General features: G+C 43.6%; 1 protein-coding gene across 1 annotated transcript in view; it reads right to left on the bottom strand.

Annotated features, from left to right (window-relative positions):
* Nucleotides 1-25,704, bottom strand: part of LOC119414353 (retinal guanylyl cyclase 2) — a 214,067-nt gene that overhangs the window by 89,806 nt on the left and 98,557 nt on the right. Inside the window, exons 11-14 of the mRNA XM_037681446.1 lie at nt 13,878-13,994; nt 3,865-3,948; nt 1,257-1,433; nt 619-772 (exon numbers count right to left, since the gene is read on the bottom strand). Of these exons, the coding sequence (XP_037537374.1) occupies nt 619-772; nt 1,257-1,433; nt 3,865-3,948; nt 13,878-13,994 (532 nt within the window). The remainder of the gene's footprint in view (nt 1-618; nt 773-1,256; nt 1,434-3,864; nt 3,949-13,877; nt 13,995-25,704) is intronic.

Below are 25,704 nucleotides of genomic sequence, written 5' to 3'. Positions count from 1 at the left end.
TATACATTATTGCACTGTGTGTAGATGATTGAGGAAAAATAAATACATTTAAATTACAACAACAAACTGCAACAACACAAACCTTGGACTAAAGGGCCCAGCATACTCCATCCAAACTCAGTCGATGCACAATCATGTGGTTGTGGGACATTAGTTTTCTCACACACCTTTCACCTCTCACAAGACCCGCAGTGCAGAGCTCTTAGGAAGCCCCGCCCCCTGCCGAACACTGCACAGGTTTCTTCCTGACAGTCTCCACTCCATCCCTGCAGCTGCCGTTTGGCCACAAATCTATCATGAAGAGAGCACCACACTTTTCAACAGACAGACTCCTATGTGCACAATGTGTGCAACATCGCCATCCGGGAGCTTTTGTTCATTTGACTAATTTAGTGCTTAAAGAGCCTTGTCTGAGCACATTTCCACATTGAAGGACACACCCACAAACTTCTGACCTATCACACAATCCTTAGCACATACGCTTGTGAGAAAAGTGTCAAGAAGGGGCGGCTCTGAGAAAAAAGGATGTGATTTTTGTCACACAACTACCTTAGTGAGTATGTTTTGCACTTTGGATAGAAATATGCAGGGCCCTTAACTTATTTAATATGTTCGTACCTTGTGCTTCATCAGGAAGGCTGACACTCTGAGACTGAAGGATCATGGGAAGCCCGTAGTCTGTGATTTTTAGAACAAAACGGCCATCAACTAAACAGTTTGTAGACTTCAAACGACCATGGGTCAAACCTCGCAGATGTAGATACTTCATGCCCTAAAACCCAGACAGAGACAAAATTAAATGTCACATCTGAACCATGACAAGAAACTGATCAAATGAAAAAAAAAAAAAAATTCAACAGGAATCCCTCGATGATCATTACAAAAAGGCACATAAGATTTGTGCCCATTTTGAAATTGCAGTGAAATTCTAAAAATGAACAGTTGTGGAAGTTAAACAAAAGGTTAAGGTTTCTTTATTTGTCATTCACACTACATGTAGTAGATGTGGTGGAATGAAATTGTGTACACAGGGTCCCAGTTACATCCAACAAAAGTATAAATTGTAAAGAAAAACAGCAGTAAGATATGAACTAAGAAATATGCTAAACTAAGCTAAATTAAGAATACACAAAATGTTCTGCTCTTAATGATTCATCAAAAAATGACTTCATCATCCTAGTGTTGGATCAGGACTGGTTTACTAATAATACTTCAGCTGCAACAAAAAAAGAAAAGTGGTTTATTCTCAGAAGAACCTTGATGAGGTCCATGAGCAGGGAGGACTTGAACATCCAGTCCAGCCTCACGTTACTGTCAGCGAGCAGATCTGCCAGACTTCCCCGAGGACAGTGTTCCACAACCAGGGCTAAGATGCCTGAGTCCACAAACAGACCCAGGTACAGGTTCAGGTTCTCATGACGCATCTCACGCAACTAGACAACAAACAGAAAATATTCCTGTTCAAATGATTGACTTTTACACGACTTTTACCTGTATCACACCATCAAACTAAAAACTAAAGGGACAACATTAGGACTACACAGAAAAAGAAAAAAAAACATTAAAACAATTAATTTTGGTCTCAGTACAAACCAAAAGTGTCTCCTTGGTGTTCAACGTGTGCCTGATGTGTCACAAACTGAGGGTTGTGTACTACAAAACAAGATTTTCTGCTGTGATGAGCTAAAATCAGAGTTTAACAAAAATATCCCTTTGAGCATAATTAGGTCTGCATGGTAATAGACTGAAATCAACACCTGCCCCAGAGTAGCCAATGAGTTTACAGTGTTTTTATTTTTATACATCCATAAACATAGAAGTGACAGGTGGGGCAGACAGTGTCAAAGCACACTTCAGCTTGCTGAAGTGGATGTGGATCAAACCCCTGATCCTCTTATATGAAGTTAACTTCCTATCAGACGATCAGGGGCTGTATATCAAACCCCCAACCATCTGATAGGAGATTAACCAACTATCAGACGGTCAGGTGTTGTGGATCAAATCCCCAACACTCTGATAGGAGCTTATCCACCTCTCAGAGTCAGAGATTCTTTATTGTCATTCATACCACATGTGGTGGAACGAAATTATGTCCACAGGGTCCCAGTTACATCCAACAATAAAATGTAAAAGAAAACAATGATAACATCTAAAATATGAACTAAGAAAAACAACAAAAAATACACTAAGCACTAATAGCATAAAAGCATTATGTCGAACAGCAGCACGAACATGAGCATGAGTCTTTATGAGCAGATGAGCGTGCATGACCACATCAACATGAAAGAGATCTGCAGTAACATTGAAACAGATCAGCAGCAACATGTGATTTTTCAAAGTGATTATCCTGGTTAGAGATTCATGAGTCTAACAGCCTCAGGGGAGAAGCTGTTCCTCAGTCTAGTGGTTCTACAGTTTAATGCTCCTTAACCTCCTTCCTGAGGGGAGCAGGGCAAAAAGTGTGTTTGCTGGATGAGTGGGGTCCTTGATGCAGGTGGCCATAATCCTGCATCTGGAGGTGTAGATGTCTGTGATGGTGGGGAGACTGACTCCAACAGTCTTCTGTGTAGCCTTCACCACTCTCTGCAAAGCTTTTCTTTCTGCAGCTGTGCAGCCTCCATGCCACACGTTGATGCTGGAGCACAGGATGCTCTACACTGCACACCTGTAGAAGGAGATGAGGACTGAGCTTTCCAGACCAACTTGTCTCAGCCACCTGAGGAAGTAGAGTCTCTGATTAGCTTTTTTTGATCAGACTGGTGGTGTTGTTGCCCCAGCTGAGGTTGTCTCCAGGTGCTCCACCTCCTGCCTGTAGCTGGACTAATCATTGTTTGTGATGCATCCCACCACTGCTGTATCATCTACAAACTTTACAATAGGACAGCCTGGATGGGTAGCTGCACAATCATACAATCAGAAAGTCAGGTGCTGTGGATGAAATCACTGGCTCTCTGGTAGGAGGTTAACCACATATCATATGGTATGGGGCTCTGGTAGAAGGTTAACTTCCTTTCAGATGGTCAGGGGCTGCAGATCAAACCTCTGACCCTCTGGTAGGAGGTTAACCTCCTATCAGATGTGGATCAAACCTTTGGCTCTCTGGCAAAAGGTTAACCACCTATCAGACGGTCAGGGGCTGTCGATCAAACCCCTGGCTCTCTGGTAGGAGGTTAACCTCCTATAAGATGGTCAGGGGCTCTGGTAGAAGGTTAACCTCCTATCAGATGGTCACGGGCTGCAGATCAAACTTCTGACCCTCTGGTAGGAGGTTAACCTCCTATCAGATGGTCAGGGGCAGTGGATCAAACCTCTGGCTCTCTGGTAGGAGGTTAACCACCTATCAGACAGTCAGGGACTGTGGATCAAACCCCTGGCTCTCTGGTAGGAGGTTAGCCTCCTATCAGATGGTCAGGGGCTGTGGATCAAACCCCTGGCTCTCTGGTAGGAGGTTAACCACTTATCATACGGTGAGGGGCTTTGGATGAAACCCCTAACTCTGATAGGAATTAACCACCTATTTTGCAGTGCCCAGCTACCACTTATGCTCCTCTATCCATTCATTTTCATTTTTCACGTTGGCTACAATCTGTTGTCCTTTGAGAAAAAAAACTCTTCTTCTCACTTCTTTTGCTTTATCTGTGTATTCTGACTGGAAAAAGCACTGAATATGTGGAATGCCCTTTTGTGTGTGTAACTAAAACAGAAAGTCTGAGTTAACCAAATAACACCAGACATTTGTAGATATATTTCTTAGTAGACAGTTAGGTTTTTTCAAGCCAGGCTAAGTGAAGAAAGTCTTGCTTTGTTCAACTCGCTTCATAGTTTATCTCTTTTGCCTACCGGTTGTGATCCTACTACTTGTACCTGGCTAAACAGATTCTGGGTGTTCTGATTGACAGCTGTCGTTGTCTTTCCAAAAGGTATTTTCTTCAGCCAAACCCAGTCACCCTGGAAACAACACAGGCAATAACAGTTAGTGTGATGGTCTGAATAAAAAGATACAGTTGCATATACAGTCAGAAAAAGTGCATCAAGGATATGAATACCAATAATTTGGGGATTCTATTGATTGGTTTATTACATTTTATTTATAGATCACCAATTTACAAAAGACACCTTCTCAGAGTACTATACAAACCTCCACACAGCTGCCTCAATTGGTTTGGGTAAGAAAGGACAGCCACAAAATGACTGGTCCATGTGCTGTTTCTTTGGGAAGAAAGAGGAAAAAACTTCCTCTTCTACCTCTTCCTCCTCCTCCTGATTTTTTGGCTGTTCCCACTTTAGGGGTTGCCATAGCAAGTCATCCTCCTCCATGTCAGTTTGTCCTCTGTCCTCACTCCAACTACCTTTTTTTTCATTCAACCTTTATTTAGACAGGTAAATCCCATTGAGCATTGGGGACTCATTTACAAGAGAGACCTGATTTCAACAAAGAATGATGTAAACAATGGACAACAGCGACAACAACAGACTGCCACAGAAAGGCATACAGATTTTTTTTTACAAATAAGATGGCAAAAAAAGTAACAAATAACAGCTAGATTACAAGGTGAATGTAGAAAACTAAAAACAGGAACATGTCTGCATTGGTCCCTGCCAGGAGTCGAGAGGTCAAGGTTGAGAGCTTCAGATATTTTTGTAAGATATTCCAGGAAGCAGGAGCGGAGTACGAGAAGGCCCTTTTGCCTTGTTCAGTCCTCACTGAGGGAACACTGCAGGTAATAATGACTTGAGAGTGCACACTGTAGCTGCACTCACGCAGAGACATGTAGGAGCAGATGTATGAAGGCAGCAGACCACAAAATGATTTAAAGATGAAAATGTACCAGTGAGAGAGTCTGCGTGAAGTTAATGATGTCCAGTTAACCAGTGAATACAGGGTGCAGTGATGGGTATGATAATTACAGCCAGTTATGAATTTTAGTGCACCATTATAATCAGCATCCAACATCTGCAGGGTGCATGTAGGAACGTTCTTGTAAATAATGTCACTGTAATCAATGGAGGGAAGGAAAGTTACAGATAAAAGACGTTTCCCAGCATTCAGAGTTAGACAGGATCTGTTTCTGAAGAAACCCAGTTTAACTTTCAGTTTCTTTACTAGGTTTTCCACATGGAGCTTAAAAGAGAGAAGCGAGTTAGCCAAGATACCCAAATATTTATAGGAATCAATAAACTCAATGGGGACACCATTTGAGGATAAAATCGGAGGAAGAACTGCTGGGACCAACTTCCTATTTGAAAAAAGCATCCCTTTGGTTTTGTCGGCATTTAGGACAAGTTTGAGGTGAAACAAATCAGTCTGGATGTTGTTGAATGCAGATTTCAAAAGCTGGAAAGCCTTAGCAGCAGTTTTAGCTCGACAATAAACAACTGTGTCGTCAGCATAGAAATGTATGGATGCATTAGGGATGTTTTTACCTACATTATTTATGTAGATTGTAAAGAGGGTGGGTCCTAAGACTGAGCCTTGTGGTACACCATTGTTGACTGTTAAATAACTGGAGGAAGTACCATTATGTTGAACACATTGCCTCCAGTCTGAAAGATAGTTAGAGAACCAACCAATGGTGTGTTCTGAGAAACCAATTTCTGAGAGTTTATGACACAAGATGTTATGATCCACAGTGTCAAAAGCTTTAGACAGGTCTAAGAAAAGTGCAGCACAATAATCCTTTGCATCCAGTGCTTCAACAACATCATTAAGAACCTTCAGTGAAGCAGTGGTTGTGCTGTGTTGTTTCCTGAAACCAGATTGATGTGGAGGTAAGATGTTAAATGAGTCCAGGTAATCTTTGATTTGAGAGTTTATCAGTTTTTCTAGAACCTTGGCTAAAATGCAGAGTTTAAAGATTGGTCGATAGTTGTTCAGTGAGGTGGGGTCTCCTCGCTTCAGCAAAGGAAGAACAAAGGCTGTTTTCCAAGTGTCTGGGATGGAGTTTTGTCTTATGGAGAGATTGAAGATGTGGGTCACAGGGACTGTGATGATATGAGCGGCCAGCCTTAAGAAATAAGGTGGAAGTTCATCTGGACCTGCAGATTTTTTAGGATCAAGATCTATTAACAGTTTATTGACCTCACTGACTGAGAATGGAGAAAAAGAGAATGTGTGATTAACTGAGGATTGACTTGTAGGAGGGATTTGATTTGTAGAAGTTTGGTTATTAAGTGAAGTGGCTGATTTTCCATTAGTAACTGTGTCAAATAAAGAACTAGAAGCAACAAAATGTTTGTTGAGACTGTTCAGGATCTCGTGCTTATTTGACACAGGAACAGAGTTAACGAGAAGTTGTGATGGGAGGTCAGATGATTGGGGGGTGCCTGAGAGAGATTTGATGGTTTTCCAGAATCTGTTAGGGTCATTTAGGTTTTTGGAGGTCTGAGATAAGAAATAGTTGTGTTTTGCTGCTTTAACAGTTATTCCTCATCTGTCAAAAACTCAACCAATCAGTGTCTGAGCCAGATTTTCTCGCTGCAGCCCAAAGATGTTCTCTCCTGTGCAGGAGGTCAGCTAGCTCTGGAGTAAACCAGGGGCTGTCTCGTCCCTTTATTCTGAACTGACGAAAAGGAGCATGTATGTTCAGGAAATAAATGAAATTATTATGGAAATAGTTCCAAGCAGAGTTCACGTCATCAGTTAACAGAATACGATGCCAGTCAAAGTGAGACAGATCCCAGAGGAATGACTGTTCACAAAAACGTTGCAAATCCCTTTTTTGAATTAATCTGGGCTTAGAAGGTGGAAGTTTACTATTTCTTAAAGCCGCTGTCACACAATGATCACTCAAAAGATCAGCAAATACACCTGTACCAGGGAATTTGTGAGGCATTTTAGTTAGAAACAGGTCTAAGATGGAGGAATTTTCAGGGTGGCTTTTATTTAATCTAGTGGGGGAGTCGATCAGTTGGGTTAAATTAAAAGACAAGCAACATTCCTTGAATTTGTCACAGAGGGGGGTCGACTTACACCAATCAATGTTGAGGTCTCCAGCCAAAAAGATCTCTGTGAAGTTTAAATTACCAAGGAATTCCTTCATGGCATTTAATGCCTCAGGTGATGCTGAGGGTGGGCGGTAACAACCTACTACAGTAAAAATCTGGCCTCCATTCAAGGTGATGTTTACAGATAAGGCTTCAAACTGGTTTGGAATTGTTTTGGAAGTCACAAGACTAGAAACCAGAGAATCTCTAATGTAAATAATGACTCCACCCCCCCTTTTTTGACGATCACAGCGGTAGATGTTAAATCCATTGATTGCCACGTCATTATTCATTACAGATTTGTTGAGCCAGGATTCAGAAATAAAGATAACATCTGCCCCAGAAGAACTGACCAGGATTTTCACAGCATCAAGTTTTTTCAGAAGGCTACGAGCATTTACATGCAGAAAATGAAGCCCAGAGGCATTTTTAAAGTCATTTGGTGTGCTGTAATTAGTGGGGGGTCCAGGGTTGGGCTGAATCCCTGAGAGCAGTAACAACATTATTATCAGACATTTTCTTGAGTTTTTTGTGACTGATGTGTAATTACAGGAGTTAACAATGTGACAATTAGCCCCCATAATCGAACCATGAGAAACATTAATGAAGACGCGATCATTCAGAACCCAAAAACAGTGAAAGTTGCAGTGATGGACAGATTCAGGTGTATTAACAAGATTCAGTGACTCCAGATAATCTGAGAACTGAAAATAGTGACAATAATATGAATGATGCAGAAAAGTTTCAGACCATAAAACGTCACAGTTCAAATAGGCAAACAAACCCGACGAGTTGGCCCAACTGCAGTTTGAGTTGGGCTGAGGGGGGCTCCGGCCCCCCAGTGAAGAAGGATGGATGGATGGATGCTCCCATTAGAAACAGATGCTGGGTCCAGAATCAACAGGCCGAAACAGAAACAGATAATTCGCAGCAAATAGCAGAGCGAGCTGCCAAAAAATCCTCCTGACGAGAAAGACATGATCCAAGCTCGTTTCAGGTCAACAGGGGCCAACAGCGTGATCCGGAATAAAATTAATTATTATCCAGGTGAGTTTGGATGGAGGCCTGCAGCAACTCCGATACAAACTCCGAACTTCTCTTGAGCACCACGCAGATCTTCTCCTTCACGCTGCTCCTCCGCTTCTCAGCACCCGAACAGCACGGGGCACCCCCGGTGAAAAGCGAGACTGACCGGAGAGGCTGAGGCTGAAGTCGGCAACTGGTCCGGTCCGGTTCTGCTCCAGTTCGGCTCCGGCGCTCCAAGCACGAGAGACGAAGAGGCTGAAGATATCCCTGGCCCGGTTCTGCTCCGGTCCGGCGGCCCAGTCTGGCAGCGCGGTTCTGCTCCGGTCCGGCGGCCCAGTCCGGCGGCGCGGTTCTGCTCCGGTCCGGAGGCGCTTCAAAGCACCGGAGCGTCTCCTCCAGGTGAACACAACGACTCCACGGAGGTGGATCGTCCTTCAGTAAAAAGTAACGGGCTGCTCACTGAAGCTGAGACCGGCTCTGTTGAAGACAAATTCCCCCACAGCCACCTCGGTTCGGTTCTGGTCCAATTCGAGGGACACAGGTACACTTCCCCCACACCTATGGAGACACCACGAGGGCCAGTCCAGCTGAAAACCAGCGAAATACCACCCGGCGATATTTGTCGGAACCAGGTAGAACCACAAAGGTCCAGATAAGAGTTCGTTGAGGTCCAGAGAGAGAGAGAAAAAACACCGGACCTTTGTGCGTCGACTCCCCAGATCGAGGGGTCACCTGGCCGGCAGGGTGCGCTCAGAGTGACCGATGGGGGGGGAGCGGCCGATCGGTCCTGGGTTAAAATATTTTTTGGACGGTCCCTTCCTGCTCTCTGAGTCACTGAACACCGAATTCGATTGGAAGGAGGACCAACTTTAGTCCGGTTTGAAAAACAGGTCAGTTTGATGATAAAAGACTGCAGAGAAGCCGGAGGGAGCTTCTGTCCATCAGCTCGCCGGAAGTGAACACAACGCCAGAACAACGTCATTAAGAACCTTCAGTGAAGCAGTCGTCGTTCTGTGTTGTTTCCTGAAAGTAGATTGATGGAGAGGTAAGATGTTAAATGAGTCCAGGTAATTTTTATGAGAGTTTATCAGTTTTTCTAGAACCTTGGCTAAAATGCAGAGTTTAGAGATTAGTTGATAGTTGTTCAGTGAGGTGGGCTCACCTCACTTCAGCAAAGGAAAAACAAAAGCTGTTTTCCAAGCATCTGGAATTGAGTTTTGGCTTATGGACAGGTTTAAGATGTGGGTCACAGGGACTGTGATATGAGCAGCGAGCCTTAGGAAATAAGGTGGAAGTTCATCTGGTCCTGCAGATTTTTTAGGATCAAGATCTTTTAACAGTTTATTTTTCAACCTTTATTTAGACAGGTAAATCCCATTGAGCCTCAAGGACTCATTTACAAGAGAGACCTGATTTCAACAAAGAATAATGACAACAATGGACAACAGCGACAACAATAAACAGTTGTAAAAAGTCATACTACAGTTTTTTTTAACAAATAGGATGGCTAAAAGACAAAGGTAACAAAAAACTACTAGATTACAAGGCGAATGTAGAAAACTAAAAACAGGAACATGTCTGCATTGGTCCCTGCCAGGAGTCCAACAGATTCTTAAAGCCACTTAGAGAGGTCAAGGTCGAGAGCTTCAATTGTTTTTGTAAAGTATTCCAGGAAACAGGAGTGGAGTAGGAGAAGGCCCTCTTGCCTAGTTGAGTTCTCATTGAGGGAACACTGCAGGTAATGATGTCCTGAGAGCGCATGCCGTAGCTGCACTCACGCAGAGACATGTAAGACATGTATTTACCTCACTGACTGAGAATGGAGAAAAAGAGAATGTGCGATTAACTGAGGATTGACTTGTAGGAGGGATCTGAATTGTAGAAGTTTGGTTATTAAGTGAAGTGGCTGATTTTCCATTAGTAACTGTGTCAAATAAAGAACTAGAAGCAACAAAATGTTTGTTGAAACAGTTAAGGATTTTGTGCTTATTTGACACAGGAACAGAGTTAACCAGAAGTTGTGATGGGAGGTCAGATGATTGAGGGCTGCCTGAGAGAGATTTGATGGTTTTCCAGAATCTGTTAGGATCATTTAGATTTTTGGAGGTCTGAGATAAATAGTTGCGTTTTGCTGCTTTGATGGCCATTGTGCATTTATTCCTCATCTGTTGAAAACTCAACCAATCAGTGTCTGAGCCAGATTTTTTCGCTGCGGCCCAAAGATGATATCTCCTGTGCAGGAGGTCAGCTAGCTCTGGAGTAAACCAGGGGCTGTCTCATCCATTTTTTCTGAACTGATGAAAAGGAGCATGTTTGGTCACAAAAGAAATGAAACTATTATGAAAATAGTTCCAAACAGAACAACAAAGTCCATGTCCATGCTGCTGTACATGTTTGGTTCTTTTGTACAGCACTTTGGTTGGCCTTGTTGCTGTTTTAAGTGCTATATAAATAAATTGGTATGGTATGGTATGGTATGGTATGTTCAATAATCCAGGTTTACAATCCAACATTTTTCAGTCAGGTCATCTGGACAGTTTCTTTTTTTGTGCTGAAATGTTTCGCCTTCGATCCGGAAGGCTTCATCAGTCAAGGAAACACACAACACAAAACTGATTCTTCTCCCAACAGCTTACTCCAAAGTGGAACAAACCAGTTTTGATGGTGCTAAGTTTGTCTCTTTGAAATGCCCCCTCCTCCATTACCAACCCTCTTCCTTGTTGACAGTCGTGTCAAACTGGTTGAAAACAACAAAGTCCATGCTCAATAATCCAGGTTTACAATCCAACATTTTTCAGTCAGGTCATCTGGAGTTTCAAGCAGAGTTCACGTCATCAATTAATAGAATACGATGCCAGTCAAAGTGGGATAGATCCCAGAGGAATGATTGTTCGCAAAAGCATTTCAGATCCCTTTATAGAATTAATCTGGGATAGGTGTTTGCATGCAGAAAATGAAGTCCTGACGTTTTTAAATTAATTTGGTGTGCTGTAATTATTAGTGTGGGTCCAGGGTTGGACTGAATCCCTGAGAGCAGTAACAACATTATTATCAGACTTTTTTTTGTTTTGTTTTGTGTGACTGATGTGTAATTACAGGAGTTAGTAGTGTGACAATTAGCCCCCATAACTGAACCATGAGAAAGATTAATGAAGACGCGATCATTCAGAACCCAAAAACAGTGAAAGTTGCAGTGATGGGCAGATCCAGGTGTATTAACAAGATTCAGTGACTCCAGATATTCTGAGATCTAAAAATAATGACAATATTATGACTGGTGCAGAAAAGTCTCAGACCATAAAGCGTCACAAATCAAATGGACAAACAAGTCTGACGAGGTGGCCCAACTACAGTTTGAGTTGGGCTGAGGGGGACTCCAACCCCCTGCCAAGATGGATGGATGCTCCCATGAGAAACAGAAGCTGGGTCCAGAATCAACAGGCAGAAACAGATAATTCACAGCAAATAGCAGAGCGAGCTGCCAGAAAATCCTCCTGAAATGAAAGGAATGGTCTTAGTTCATTTCTGGTCAACAGGGGACAACAGCGTGATCCAGAATAAAAATAATTATTATCCAGGTGAGTTTGGATGGAGGTCTGCAGCCACTCTAATGCAAACTCCGAACTTCTCTCGAGCACCACGCAGCGCTGCTCCTCCGCTTCTCTGCATGTCACCTCCGCACCCCACAGCATGAGAGTCACCTCTGGTGAAAAACAACAAGACTAACCGGAGAGGCTGAGGTTGAAGTCGTCACTGGTCCGGTCTGGTTCTGCTCCAGTCTGGCTCTGGTGCTCCACAGCACGAGAAACGAAGAGGCTGAAGTGGCTGAAGTCATCCCTGGCCTGGTTCTGCTCCGGTCCGGTTCCGACGGTGCTTCAAAGCATCAGAACGTCTCCTCCAGGCGAACACAGCGATTCCACTGAGGTGGAAAGTCCTTCATTTAAAGGTAACGGGTTGCTCACTGAAGCCGAGACCGGCTCTATTAAAGACGAAGTCCCCCACAGCCAACTCGGTCAGTTCTGGTCCAGTTCGGGGGACACGGGTACACTTCCCCCACACCAATGAAGACACCACGAGGGTCAGTCCAGCAGAAAACCAGCAAAAAAGCCAGCAAAATACCACCCAGCAGTTCTTGTCGGAACCAGGTAGAACCACAAAGGTCCATATGAGAAGTTCATTGGCGTCCGGAGAGAGAGAGAAAAAACACTGGACCTTTGTGCCACAACTCCCCAGCTCGAGGAGTTACCTGGCCAGCAGGGTGCGTTCAGAGTGACCGGTTGAGTGGGAGCGGCCGGTCCTGGACTGAAATAATTTTTTTGGGACGGTCCTGTCTGGCTCTCTGAGTCACTGAACACCGAATTCAGTTGGAAGGGGGACCAACTTTAGTCTGGTTCAAAAAAGGGTCAGTTTGATGATTAAAAAAACTGCAGAGAAGCCGGGGGGAGCTGTTGTCTCTCAGCTTGCCGGAACTAGAACTGTCCTCGCTAATGACATCCACATATCTTACACATGCAAATATAAGTAGAACATTCAAACTCTCTTCACTCTCATCAGACCTCTCACTGTCATATTTCTTCTTGGCTAACCTGTTTCTTTGAATGGCTTTCTGCACTTCTCAATTCCACCAACAGGTTTCCTTATCATCCATTCTCTGTCCAGATAACACATCAAGTATCTTCCTACCTGTCTCTCTAATTACTGTTGCTGTAGTAGCCCAGTCATTTAGAAACTCTTTCTTACCACCCAGAACCTTTAACAGCTTCTCTCTGAATTGCTCCAGATCCTAAACAACATGTCACGCCCCCTGCATGACACAGTGGACTCTTACCGCAGCACCTTCAATTGTGAACTGAGACCACCAAGGTGCTACACAGAATGCCACAGGAAGTTCTGTGGCTATTAAACTTTTTCAACTCCTCCCCCTTTCTGCAAATAGATAATAAAAATTAATCCTATACTACAATAAACACTTTGATGTTTATGTCTGCACCTGTTTAGAACTTGATTGTTGGCATTTTTATATTCTCTGTTATTTTTATATCTTATGATTCTTGTGTATGTTCCTTTGTACTGAAACTCTGGCACAATAATTTCCTGCAGGATCAAAAAAGTTCTACCTTATCTTATCTTATCTTATCTTATCTTATTCTTCCTTCTTCATCTTCATCTTCCACTATTTGGTCTTATTCTCTGATTTTACTATTTTTATCTTCTTCACAACAACAGTCATTCTACGCACAACCATCTGATGCTGTCTGGCCAAGTTCTCCCTTGCTACAACCTTACAGTCTCCAATCTTCCTCGGGTTTCCTCTTCTACACAGAATGTAGTCAACCTGCATACTCCTTCCTCCACTCTTATAGGTCACTCTATGTTCCTTTCTCTTTTGGAAATAAGTGTTGATTACAGCTACTACTTAGCAAGATCCACTACCATCAGCTGGCCTGGGGTCCCGGTTGCTCTGGGTTTGTTAATCTGGGTCCAGGACGCTCAAAGTGACCATACACAAGGGAATAAAGAATTTAAATGTCATAAAACTATAAAACAAAACTATAAGATGCATCAACAATTGTTACAGATTATCGAAATTGTTGAAATGATTGAGCTGTTGTTTTTACAGGAGGTAAAAGAATGGTTCAAATAAAAAACTGAAAGCCCAAATTTGATATGACGTTCATGTACACAAGCATGACAAATGTACAGATTGTTGAAATGTTTGAGCTGTTGTTTTTACAGGTGGTAAAATAATAGTTGAAATAAATAACTGAAAGTCCAAATTTAATATGACATTCATGCACACAAGCATGACAAGTGGATAGAAATTTCTAAACATAAAACTAGGCATGCTCATTCAAGTCAAGATATACCTCCAGGATCCCAATGTTGGAGCTCTCTGGTGTTGTAAGGATGTAACTTCGCGCAATTGAGCGAAGTGGAGTTTTAATTTCCAAAAGACTCCTCATGATTGACTCGTCATTAAGTTTCTGAAAAAGAAAATGAGAAATCAGACCACAACCTCGAGCTTTGAGCTCAAGAACATTAAAAATGAGAAAGAAAAGCAAAATAATTTTGAATAGAATAGAATAGAATTTAACTTTATTGTCATTGCACATGTCACAAGTACAAAGCAACAAAATGCAGTTTTCATCTATCCAGAAGTGCTTAACAAAAGAAAAAAAAATTGGTATATATATATATATATATATATACAGTAAGTTGCTTTGAATATACTACAAGTATAAATATATACAGGTTGTGAGTGTACATACTATGAACAGCTAATAAATATGAAGGGGTATAAACAAACTATATAAAAGAAAAAAATATATATATAAGTATGTGAGTACTTATGAACAGTAGGTAGTAGATTATGTGTACAGTTTGTAAAGTAGTGGGATAACAGATGAAAGTGCAGGTGGTGGTGTTACAGTCCAAGTGTTGTTGTTGTGTGTATGAAAATACAGACTGTGGTTCAAAAAAGTTCAATCTGGTCCTCTGGACATTCAAAAAAACAAAAAACAAAACAAAGCAAAAAAGTATAGAAACGTTTCGTCTCTCATCCAAGAGACTTCCTCAGTCTGAGGTGCTGTTTTCAGCTTAGTCTCTTAAATAGCACCTTCTCAGAGTGGATCAACCAGTTTGCTGCTGACAACCAAAACCAGCTGATCACATGCTCAAGAAAGACCATCAGCCTAACAATGGATCATTAGCACACTGATGGCTGTTTACTATTGTAGTATGACATATGCTGGATATATTCATACATTTTTCACGAGTTCTTCATCTTTCTGACTGTGTAAATGTCGTGTATCGAGTTTAACAGAAATGTAACGAGAGACGTTATTTATCTTTGACCCATCAAATGAATGCGGTCATTTATTTGCAGAATCAAAGTTTAACATCAAACATTTACATTAATTTGGCAAATTATGAAAACAATAACAATGGCAAGTTCACAGAAAGTGGACAATACGGCGATTGTCCTCACTTCTCAGCAGAATAACAGACATCAATCACACGGCGGTGATTGAGAACTTTGCTTCAGATATTTCTAAAATATCTGTAATGATTTTAGGAGAAAGGAGAGTTTAAGATGGAAAATGGAGATTTATCTTACAGAGAGATGTGTGAGGGAGTTTATCTGTAGGACCAGAACAACACGCTCTTTGGGGAATCAGCTTGGCCACGGTACACTTGGTCGAAATAGAACCTTCTACCTGGTTGATGATAAAATCAGCGTCGGCGTAGGGTTCCTTTCTGACTCTTTCAGCGTCTCCATGAGGACAGCCAAACCCTTAGAGAGTCGTGCGAGGTTATCCAAACAGAAGTTGTAACTCCCAAAATCCTCTCTGCATCCTGGTTTGTCAGAATTCTGAACTCCTTCAGAACTCTCTTCAGAGAGTTAAACTCTGGAACTCTTTAACTCTTAACTCTGGCGAGAACCGGGAAGTTGCCATATTTAAATGAGTTGACTTCCGGTTCATTTTAGAGCTTTCTGATTGGTGGATGGACCAGATCAGAGGTGTGGTTTGTGATGTAAGGTGTTATCAAAGTCAAGGGCAGAGAATGAGATTGTTTAAAAACAGACAGAAAGATTATTGGAGAAAACGAGACTTCGTGGAACCTCTACTCTGATTATCTGCTGTAAAGATTAAACATGACATTTCTTCTCAGTAAACATTTTAGTTGACCGAAGCCTGAACTTTAACATACTTACAAATTTGCTCATTGAAGACAGAAAAATCAAGAAATGCATATTACCCTGATTTCTTCTTTGAATGAGGAATAAAAATCATTACTTACTGTTTATGTAAATAAAATGAGTAGTTCTCTTCAACCTGTAAACATTGAGTGAACTAACACAATTTGATTATCAAACATTTGTAAAATAGTAATGATCATAGAGAATTGTCTTTTCTACTTGATTACTTCAAGAAAGAAAGTCTCCAGATGGCTCAAACTGTATTTCTGGATGCAGATCAATGAAATAACAGTCTCTGTCCATCTGGTCAGTTTTGACATGGGCCTAGTCCACTACACTATTCACAGAGGGCTGAGTGATACTAGCAATCACAGCATTGTAAGAGGGGGACAGTTGAACCCAGAGGCCTCCACCCCTGTTTATTTAAGAGACTGAGCTGAAAACAGCACCTTAGACTGAGGAAGTCTCTTGGATGAGAAACGAAACGTTTCTATACTTTTTTGCTTTGTTTTGTTTTTTGTTTTTTTGAATGTCCAGAGGACCAGATTGATTTTTTTTTAATTTTTCTACCTGGATTATTGCGCATGCATCAGGATACAGAGTGTGGTTGTTGTTCAAATGTCAGGAGGCAGAGTTCAGGAATGTGACAGCTGTGGGGAATAAGCTGTTCTGGTACCTGGTGGTTTTAGTCCGGAGGCTCCTGTAGTGCCTCCCAGAGGGCAGGAGGATGAAGAGTCTGTGTGCTGGGTGGCTGGAGTCTTTTATGATTTTCCCAGCCCTTTTTAGACACCGCTTCCTGCAGATGTCCTCTATGGCAGGAAGTGGTGCTCCGGTGATGTGTTGGGCAGCTTTTACCACTCTCTGCAGTGCCTTCCGGTCTGAGGCAGAGCAGCTCCCGTACCAGACTGTGATGCAGTTGGTCAGGATACTCTCAATGGTGCAGTGGTAAAAGTTCACCAGGATGTCTGAGGACAGGTGGTTCTTCCTCAGAGTCCTCAGAAAGAAAAGGTGCTGGTGAGCCTTCTTGACCAGCTTGGAATAGTCAGTCATCCAGGTGAGATCCTCGGAGATGTGGACACCCAGGAACTCGAAGCTGTTCACACGCTCCACCACTGTCCCCTTGATGAAGATGGGTGGATGTGGGCCAGCATTCCTCCTGAAGTTCACAATGAGCTCCTTAGTCTTCTCAGCATTGAGCAGCAGGTTGTTGGTGTCACACCACTCAGCCAGATGTCATTTGCAAACTGAATGATGGTATAGGAACCATCAACAGGTTTGCAGTCATGGATGAAGAAGGAGTAGAGGAAGGGACTCATCACACAGCCTTGTGGTACACTGGTGTTAATAGTGATGGTAGATGAGCAGTAGTTATCCAGCCAATCCAGGGGAAGTTCCCCTGGATTGGCAGACCGGGGTGGTGGTCCCCCTATTCAAAAAGGGGGACCGTAGAGTGTGTTCCAACTACAGGGGAATCACGCTCTTAAGCCTCCCTAGTAAGGTCCATTCGGGGGTTCTGGAGAGGAGGGTCCATCAGATAGTCGAACCTCGGATTCAGGAGGAGCAGTGCGGTTTTCGTCCTGGCCGTGGAACACTGGACCAGCTCTACACTCTCAGCAGGGTCCTGGAGGGTGCGTGGGAGTTTGCACAACCAGTCTACATGTGCTTTGTGGACTTGGAGAAGGCGTTCGACCGTGTCCCTCGGGGGGCCCTGTGGGGGGTACTCTGGGAGTATGGGGTACCGGGCCCTTTGATACGGGCTGTTAGGTCTCTGTATGACTGGTGTCAGAGTCTGGTCTGCATCGCCGGCAGTAAGTCGGGCTTGTTCCCGGTGAGAGTTGGACTCCGCCAAGGCTGCCCTTTGTCACCGATTCTGTTCATAACTTTTATGGACAGAATTTCTAGGCGCAGCCAAGGTGTTGAGGGGATCCGTTTTGGTGACCTTAGGATTGCGTCTCTGCTTGTTGCAGATGACGTGGTCTTATTGGCTTCATCAGATCGTGATCTACAGCTTTCGCTGGAGCGGTTCGCAGCCGAATGCAACGCGGCCGGGATGAAGATCAGTTCCTCCAAATCCGAGGCCATGGTCTTGAGCCGGAAAAGGGTAGAGTGCCCTCTCCGGGTCAGGGAGGAGGTCCTGCCCCAAGTGGAGGAGTTCAAGTATCTTGGGGTCTTGTTCACGAATGAGGGAAAAATGGAGCGTGAGATCGATAGGCGGATAGGTGCAGCGTCTGCAGTGAAGCGGGCGCTGTACAGGTCTGTTGTGGCAAAGAGAGAGCTGAGTCAAAAGGCGAAGCTCTCAATTTACCAATCGATCTACGTTCCCACCCTCATCTATGGTCACGAGCTTTGGGTTGTGACCGAAAGAATGAGATCTCGGATACAAGCGGCCAAAATGAGTTTTCTCCGCAGGGTGTCTGGGCTCTCCCTTAGAGACAGGGTGAGAAGCTCGATCATCCGGGAGGGACTCAGAGTAGAGCCGCTGCTTCTCCACGTCGAGAGGAGCCAGTTGAGGTGGCTTGGGCATCTGTTTAGGATGCCTTCTGGACGCCTCCCTGGTGAGGTGTTCCGGACACGTCCCACTGGAAGGAGGCCCAGAGGAAGACCCAGGACACGCTGGAGGGACTATGTTTCTCGGCTGGCCTGGGAACGCCTCGGGATTCCCCCGGAAGAGCTGGCCCAAGTGGCTGGGGAGAGGGAAGTCTGGGCCTCCCTACTTAGGCTGCTACCCCCGCGACCCGACCCCGGATAAGCGGAAGAAAATTGATGGATGGATGGATATGGTCAGAAATCACATTATCATATAGTTCCAGGTCGTTCACAGACAAGCCGTGAGAGAGAACCAGGTCCAACGTGTGTGTATGTTCATGTTTGGGACCAGCCACCCATTGAACCAGGTTAAATGAGTCAGTGAGGCTGAGAAAGTCCTTCACCAGTAGTTTCTCTGGGCAGCATACATGTATCTTAAAATCTCCAACAATAAGGACTCGATCACAGTTTATCATTATTCCAGTCAGGAAATCAGAAAAGTCATTCAAGAAATCCTTATTATATTTAGGGGTTCTTTAGATGACAGCGCACAGCACGGGGTGTGAGCGACCCACCTCAAATAAAGTCACCTCGAAGCTGGAGAATGAAGACAGTGCAGAGCATTGCTTGCATTTAAAGTTGTTCTTATAAACCACCGCCGTTCCTCCTCCACGGCCTGACATCCGAGGGGAGCTTAGATAAGAGCAGCCGTCTGGTAGAAGTTCAACAAAAACACTGGAGTCATCAGCCTCAACCCAGGTCTCTGTGATGCAGAGCAAATCCAAATGACAGAAACTGAAAAAGTCCCGCAGGATGAAAGTTTTGTTTGTCAGAGATCTGGCGTTCACCAGGCCAATCCTGGCAGAAACTGCAGCATGTAAACTGACGGGTGCTAGGGCCCGGGGCAGCGTCTTCAGACTCTGCAGGTTCACTCCACGCCGGTGGAGCCGAGAGAAGCAGGAGGGGTGGGGGCAAACACCCGCATCCAGGCCGGTGACAGGTAGCAGGCAGCTGTCAACAGGATCCAGGAACCGCCAAGGCACAGCAAAAGACGGAAATAATCTATTTCTTGTCTGAGAAATGGACGTAGAACGGGCCAGGCAGATCTTTAGTTTCACCAGCTGTCCTCCACGTTTACCGCGGTAACGACGTTTCCGCCGGGTGGGGTGGGGGGGGGGGGGGGCGCCCAGGGGCCCGGGGGAGATGAGCTGGGACTCCTGACAGGAGCGGGAGTAAAGTTTTCTGTCCACCATAATCAAAGGCATTGAGATTGCCAACAACATGTCGAATATCCAGGAGGGACTGGCGATTGTACACAAGCACAGACTTAGTGCTGAGCACAAAACAGAGAAATAAAACAAAACAAACCAAGAGCGACAGACGGACAGCCACACACACTGGCGCCATCTTGAATGAAATTTAGTTGTTTAACTATAAATTGCCTCAGTAGGTATGGATGGCTGTAACCCCCCTCCCCGCTATTTTTCTCTCTACAGGAGATGCCATAAGGAGAATTGAGAACCTAAAACTATAAAATGGACAGATGGGACAACCAGTGAGGTATCAGTGTTATGGATGACTGAATACGAGTAAATATTAATCAGGAAAGACATAATTCATGATTTTAAGTAATGACTATTGGTTTTTCTATAATGAGATAAGTTAAATGTTAGAGGTTGTTTTGGATGATAAATTAGGCTGGAATATTGTATATGATGTAAGGATCAAAAACTTTGCTAGATATTTGACTTCTAAATCACTTAAAATGTTCAGTGACAGAGTTAAAAGAAGATTAAACCAAACCCATAGATGTTTTTATCTCAAGTAAGATTTTTTACAAGCGCTAACATAGTTGGAATACACTATTTTTTTACTTATTTTTCACTATTTTTACTCATTTTATTATTCTTTAACAGATACTAATAGAAAATGTATAATAATGAATCCTAACAACTACTAACATGATTGAAGACATAGCATTTTAGAGTGATGTTGTATAACACTTATAATGACTTGTGAAATTTGGTGCATGAAGAAAAACCGTAAGTGTTGCTGATAAAATACTAAATGTGATGACTCAATTCAGAAAAACTTGACAGGAATAGGATGACGGGTAGAAGGATGGACTCTGTTTGGCTGGTTGGTTGCCAGCAGGGTGTTTGTGCTGTTTGTGTTTGTTTCTTATCACCTTACCTAAGATGAAAAAGATCCAGGAAAGGTGAACGCAGGGATCACCTGTGTGAGTTTGTGATAAACGTTCCCAGAGAAGTGTCAGATGAGTATGAACCATTGACTTACCCAGAATGAATGATAATTGATAATTATATATTGATAATGAAAATTATAGAAATTTAGATAGATGGACTGATGGAGTTTTGTGATATATTGTGTGGGAAGGATGTTTGTTCTTTTTTCCTGATAATGCAGCTTCAAATGAGTCGCTGACAGGGAGGTTGAGAGTCCAATGACAGGGGTTTGGAGGATGGTTGCTGGACAGATGTCCGAGGAAATGCCCCTGATAAGGAGGAATGGAGTGGCGTGCCAGGGAGGAAAAAGTCACCGGTTCTACTCTATGAGCTGAGAACATCACGCATCAAATGAGAGTGTTATCATTTATTATGACTGAAGGTTCTTTAAGGTTCATAATGATCTGGCTGACAGTTTAAGTAACATCAAAATGACATCATTTATCATTATTAACATCTAATTAACGTTACCAGCACAGTGAAGGGTTTTACATTTTCTGATTTTTTTAATATTAACGTTTACAGGTTATTAACAGTATTATGGAGCGTTATGACGTTTTTTCCTTAAAACTAACATGGTAGGACAAGATAATATTGCATGGTACTTAGATAAATATTACATTTTAATGATTACTTGATGATTTGTGTGTATGATGAATATATGATGTGTGAAGACATACAAATTTTCAAGAGCAGATCATAATGAAATAACGCCACTAGATGGTGCAATTGCGATGATAAACTTAATCTTTGACATTGTTTTCTATGAAATAACAAATTTTTACAGCTGGGCCATTGAAGAGGAGACCAGAGGAGTATAATAAATACATAAAATGGGTTTATATACTATAGATTTTCCAGGGGGTGAACTTATGACACTTTTCAATCCAAATTGATATTAAATTAAAGGGTGGCATGGGTAAATTGATTTGTTTGTTAATTGGGAATGTTTTTATATTAGATCACCAGGGAGAGTTGGGAGGTTCTGTTATTTACATACATATGCACATTAAAACACGTTAAAATGTTTAAATTAGATTTTTATTCACACAAACACATTTTTCAGCTGTGACAGGCTAAAAATACTGGCAGCGCTCTGTGCAAATAAAATAGAGACGGCACAATTGAAAAAGGGAAGGGGGCACGGAGTTTTTTCTTTTATTTTTCTTTTTCAGATGGACACGATGGACCAGGCCTGCCCTTGGAGTCAAAAAGATTAGGTTCTACGACTGGTTAACATATTAGATTAAAACGCTTTCTTGCATTAGGACACCTCCTACAATTATTAAATCATATTTAGAGAACTGACTTAGACCAATGTTAGAAATTTCCATTATGTTATTGCACCACACCAGGGGATGCTGAATTCCTAGGCAGATGTCCAGATGCTGGGTCAGGCGACCTGAGGGCTGGCAGATTATGACGTTAGCCGTCAGCTCTGACATCTTATTTGACCTGAGGTGGTCAGGTCACACACACTCTATAGCCTGTAGGCATCTCCCGCCAAGATATAAAGAGTATTTCACATTCAATCAGAGGAAAGTGATTAATTGCTTGCTTATCTAGCGGTATTGAACTGGGAGTTTTGTATGCGGGGGAACCCCTTCGGGGACCGCCACCCAGGGGGAGTTGTTACGATATTTTTTATTTAGACTGGTCCTATGGACTTGATCTGCCCAGAGACGGGATTATAATGAAATTATGACCCAGTTCTGACTGGGTTAAACTGGGCCAGCAAACTCTAAAGAGTCTCCCTGGGATTTTCAATATCAGCAAAGGAATAGTTTAATCTGCTTGCCACATCACATTGAAAGGCTTTGAAGCACCATCTCATATTTTTCCTAACACGTCAGTCCACATAAGACCACACTTTGCCATGCCCCCTTATATACTGATAGGATGAGCTCCCCTTCTGCGAAAGGAGGAGTCATAGGACCCCATAAATTAGAGATGACATGGGACTTCGAGGCTCTTCCGGGTCTGTGGACACGTCACAGTCCGGAGAGTCAAGCGTTGTAAAGCTGTAATCTTTTTCCTGTCTTTTTTTAATATAATTGATAAAACTTAATTGACGTCTCATTGATTTTTTGATAGTATGAGTTGCCACTTCTGAGAGAGATAGAACCAAAGGAAGCGGTGAGGGCTGGCTGAGGGTCCAGGGCCAGAGAGGAAGCCTGAGACCCACAGATAGCCGTAGCTAGCTGCAGTGACTGACAACCCGCAGTCAGCTCCCAAAACGCAACAGCCTGAAGACTCCTTAAGTCTGAGGTGCTGTATTCAGCTCAGTCATAAATAGCACCTTCTCAGAGTGGATCAACCAGTTTGCTGCCGACAGCCAAAACCAGCTGCTCACATGATCAAGGAGGACCATCAGCCTAACGATGGATCATTAGCACCCTGATGGCTGTTTGCTATTCACAGGGGGCTGAGTGAAACTAGCAATAACAGCATTGTAAGAGGGGGACAGTTGAACACGGAGGCTCCGCCCCTGTTTAATGATAGACAATTTCTTTTCACAAAGATAGCCTCCTTTACTCCTTTCTCAAACCATTATACCTCTCTATCCAGGATGTGAATCTAGGCTGCTTGTATGCAAAATCTCGTTCTTTCGGTCACAACCCAAAGCTCATGACCGTAGTTGAGGGTGGGAACGTAGATCGATCGGTAAATTGAGAGCTTCGCCTTTTCACTCAGCTCTCTCTTCACCACGACAGACCTGTACAGCGCCCGCTTCACAGCAGACTCTTGATCTTGACTCTTGATCTCACGCTCTATTTTTCCCTCATTTGTGAACAAGACCCCAAGATACTTGAACTCCTCCACTTGGGGCAGGATCTCCTCCCTGACCCGGAGAGGGCACTCTACCCTTTTCCCGCTCACGACCATGGCCTTGGATTTGGAAGAACTGATCTTCATCCCGGCCATGTCGCACTCTGCTGCGAACCGCTACAGCGAAAGCTGTAGATCACGATCCAATGAAGCCAATAGGTCCACATCATCTGCAAAAAGCAGAGACGCAATCCTAAGGCCACCAAAATGGATCCCCTCAACACCTTGGCTGCGCCTAGAAATTCGGTCCATAAAAGTTATGAACAGAATCAGTGACAAAGGGCAGCCTTGGCAGAGTCCAACTCTCACCGGGAACAAGCCCGACTTACTGCAGGCAATGCGGACCAGGCTCTGACACCAGTCATACAGAGACCTAACAGCCCGTATCAAAGGGCCTGGTACCCCACACCTCAGTACCACCTCAGGTAACAAACCTAATTGTACGAGTCCACATCGTGGCGGGACAAGCTATTAGCCTTAAACAGGCGTACTTTCAACCATCTCCTACGTTTTTCAAACTAGGACTGTCCAATGAGGCCACAAGCCAAGTGAGCCTCGACTCCAGAACCATATCTGTTGCTGTGTGTAACACGGGCACAGAGGAGGTACTGATCCCCAGAAACACAAAGCTAGGATGGTTGATCTCCACAGATTTTCATGATTTTGAACTTGGCACTCCATTTCTGGGAGAACTCCCAGACAACCTGGTATCGAGTCAAGAGACTGGTCCAGTTTGGTTCGCAAAACCAACACAGGCCATAGCTCTCTTCTCAACCAATGATGTCGAAAAGGACCTCAAACCTATAGTGTCTTACCTATAGACAGGTCTAACGACACAGAAAGGGACTCACTGGAGCTCTCCAAACATCAAGAACCCTTAGCAATTTCTTCACAGATTGAACAGGTGGTCGCCCAAGCCGACACCCTGACGACTGATGAAGAAAGGGATAAACTCCGCCAAGTTCTCATGAAATATGAGAAGTAATTCACGACTGACTCAATGGATTGTGGGTTGACCTTGCTCCACACAGTGAGCATCCCAACTCCGCCAAACTCACCGCCTACATTTGTCAGACAATACAAGATTCCCCTGGCAGCACATCAACCTGTCAAGGAAATCATTGATGACATTTTAGATAAAGGCATAATCAGACATTGTAATAGCGCCTACTTCGCGCCTTTATGGCCAGTTTTGAAACCAAATGGTAAGTGGAGACTTGCCATAGACTACAGAAAGCTAAACAAACAAGTTCCTTTATCTAGGTGGCCAATGACCCAGATCCAACAGGAACTGCCCAAGGTCACCGATGGTAAGTACTTTTCCACCCTCGACGTCGCCTCTGGTTTTTGGACCATTCCTGTGCGCACCGAGGACCAACACAAAGTAGCTTTCACTTTTGGTAGCCGACAATACACCTTCACCAGGTGCCCCTTTGGCTACGCTAACTCACTAGCTGAGTTCAACATCTTTTTGAACAAAGCATGTCCAGACGCCCACGACCGTGGGACACTGATCTATGTGGACGATGTCCTTTTGAGGCAGCCAACACTGGACTTACACTTGGCTGAGATCGACAATGTTCTGAATCAACTGACTACTGCTGGTGCTAAAATCTCACTGTCGAAATGCCAGTGGTGCAGGACCAAGGTGGACTACGTTGGCCTACTAGTAGGTCCAGATGGAGTACAACCATAATTGACTCGCACCCAAGGCCTAGACAATCTAAAAGTCCCCACCAATCTCAGAGAACTACAAAGTTTTCTGGGCGTGTGTAATTACTCACGCCAATTCATAGAGAACTATGCAGACCTTGTGAAACCACTGACTGAACTCTTAAAGAAAGATATCCCATTTGTCTGGACTGATAACCAACAGCAGGCAATGAACGCTCTCAGGGACAGACTCAAGTCAGCCCCATGTCTAGTCTATCCAGACTACAACAAAGAGTTTCACCTGGAAGTGGGCTTTTCAGCTCACTGCATGAGTGCAGGTCAGTACGCATGACAAAGACAAGCGTGTGGTGGCCTATGCCAGTAAGACAATGGCAGGCCCCGAATTAAAGTTCTCAGACTGTGAGAAAGCTCTACTGACCACTGTGTGGGCAGTTAAACACTTCTCCAGTTACATCGGTGGACAAAAAATCATTGTTGAAACACAACACCAGCCAGTAACTTTCCGGAATAGCCAACACATCAGAGCTGGTGTTGTGACGAACTCGCGGGTAGCCACGTGGCTCATGGCGCTTCAAAGTTTTGACCTAGACATCTGCTACGGACAAAACAAGAAATCACATTTGGGCACCGACCTGGCACTCTGCCAGGAATGTACACAAGATGTACCAGCCACCCAACCGCCAGCTGTGGAAAAACCCTCAGTAAATGAGGACCCAA

This window comes from Nematolebias whitei, chromosome 9 (assembly GCF_014905685.2).
Source record: "Nematolebias whitei isolate Nwh7 chromosome 9, NemWhi1, whole genome shotgun sequence".
Lineage (NCBI taxonomy): Eukaryota > Metazoa > Chordata > Actinopteri > Cyprinodontiformes > Rivulidae > Nematolebias > Nematolebias whitei.
Note: the sequence above shows the minus strand (reverse complement) of the source record. Positions and strands in the feature narration are given on the sequence as shown.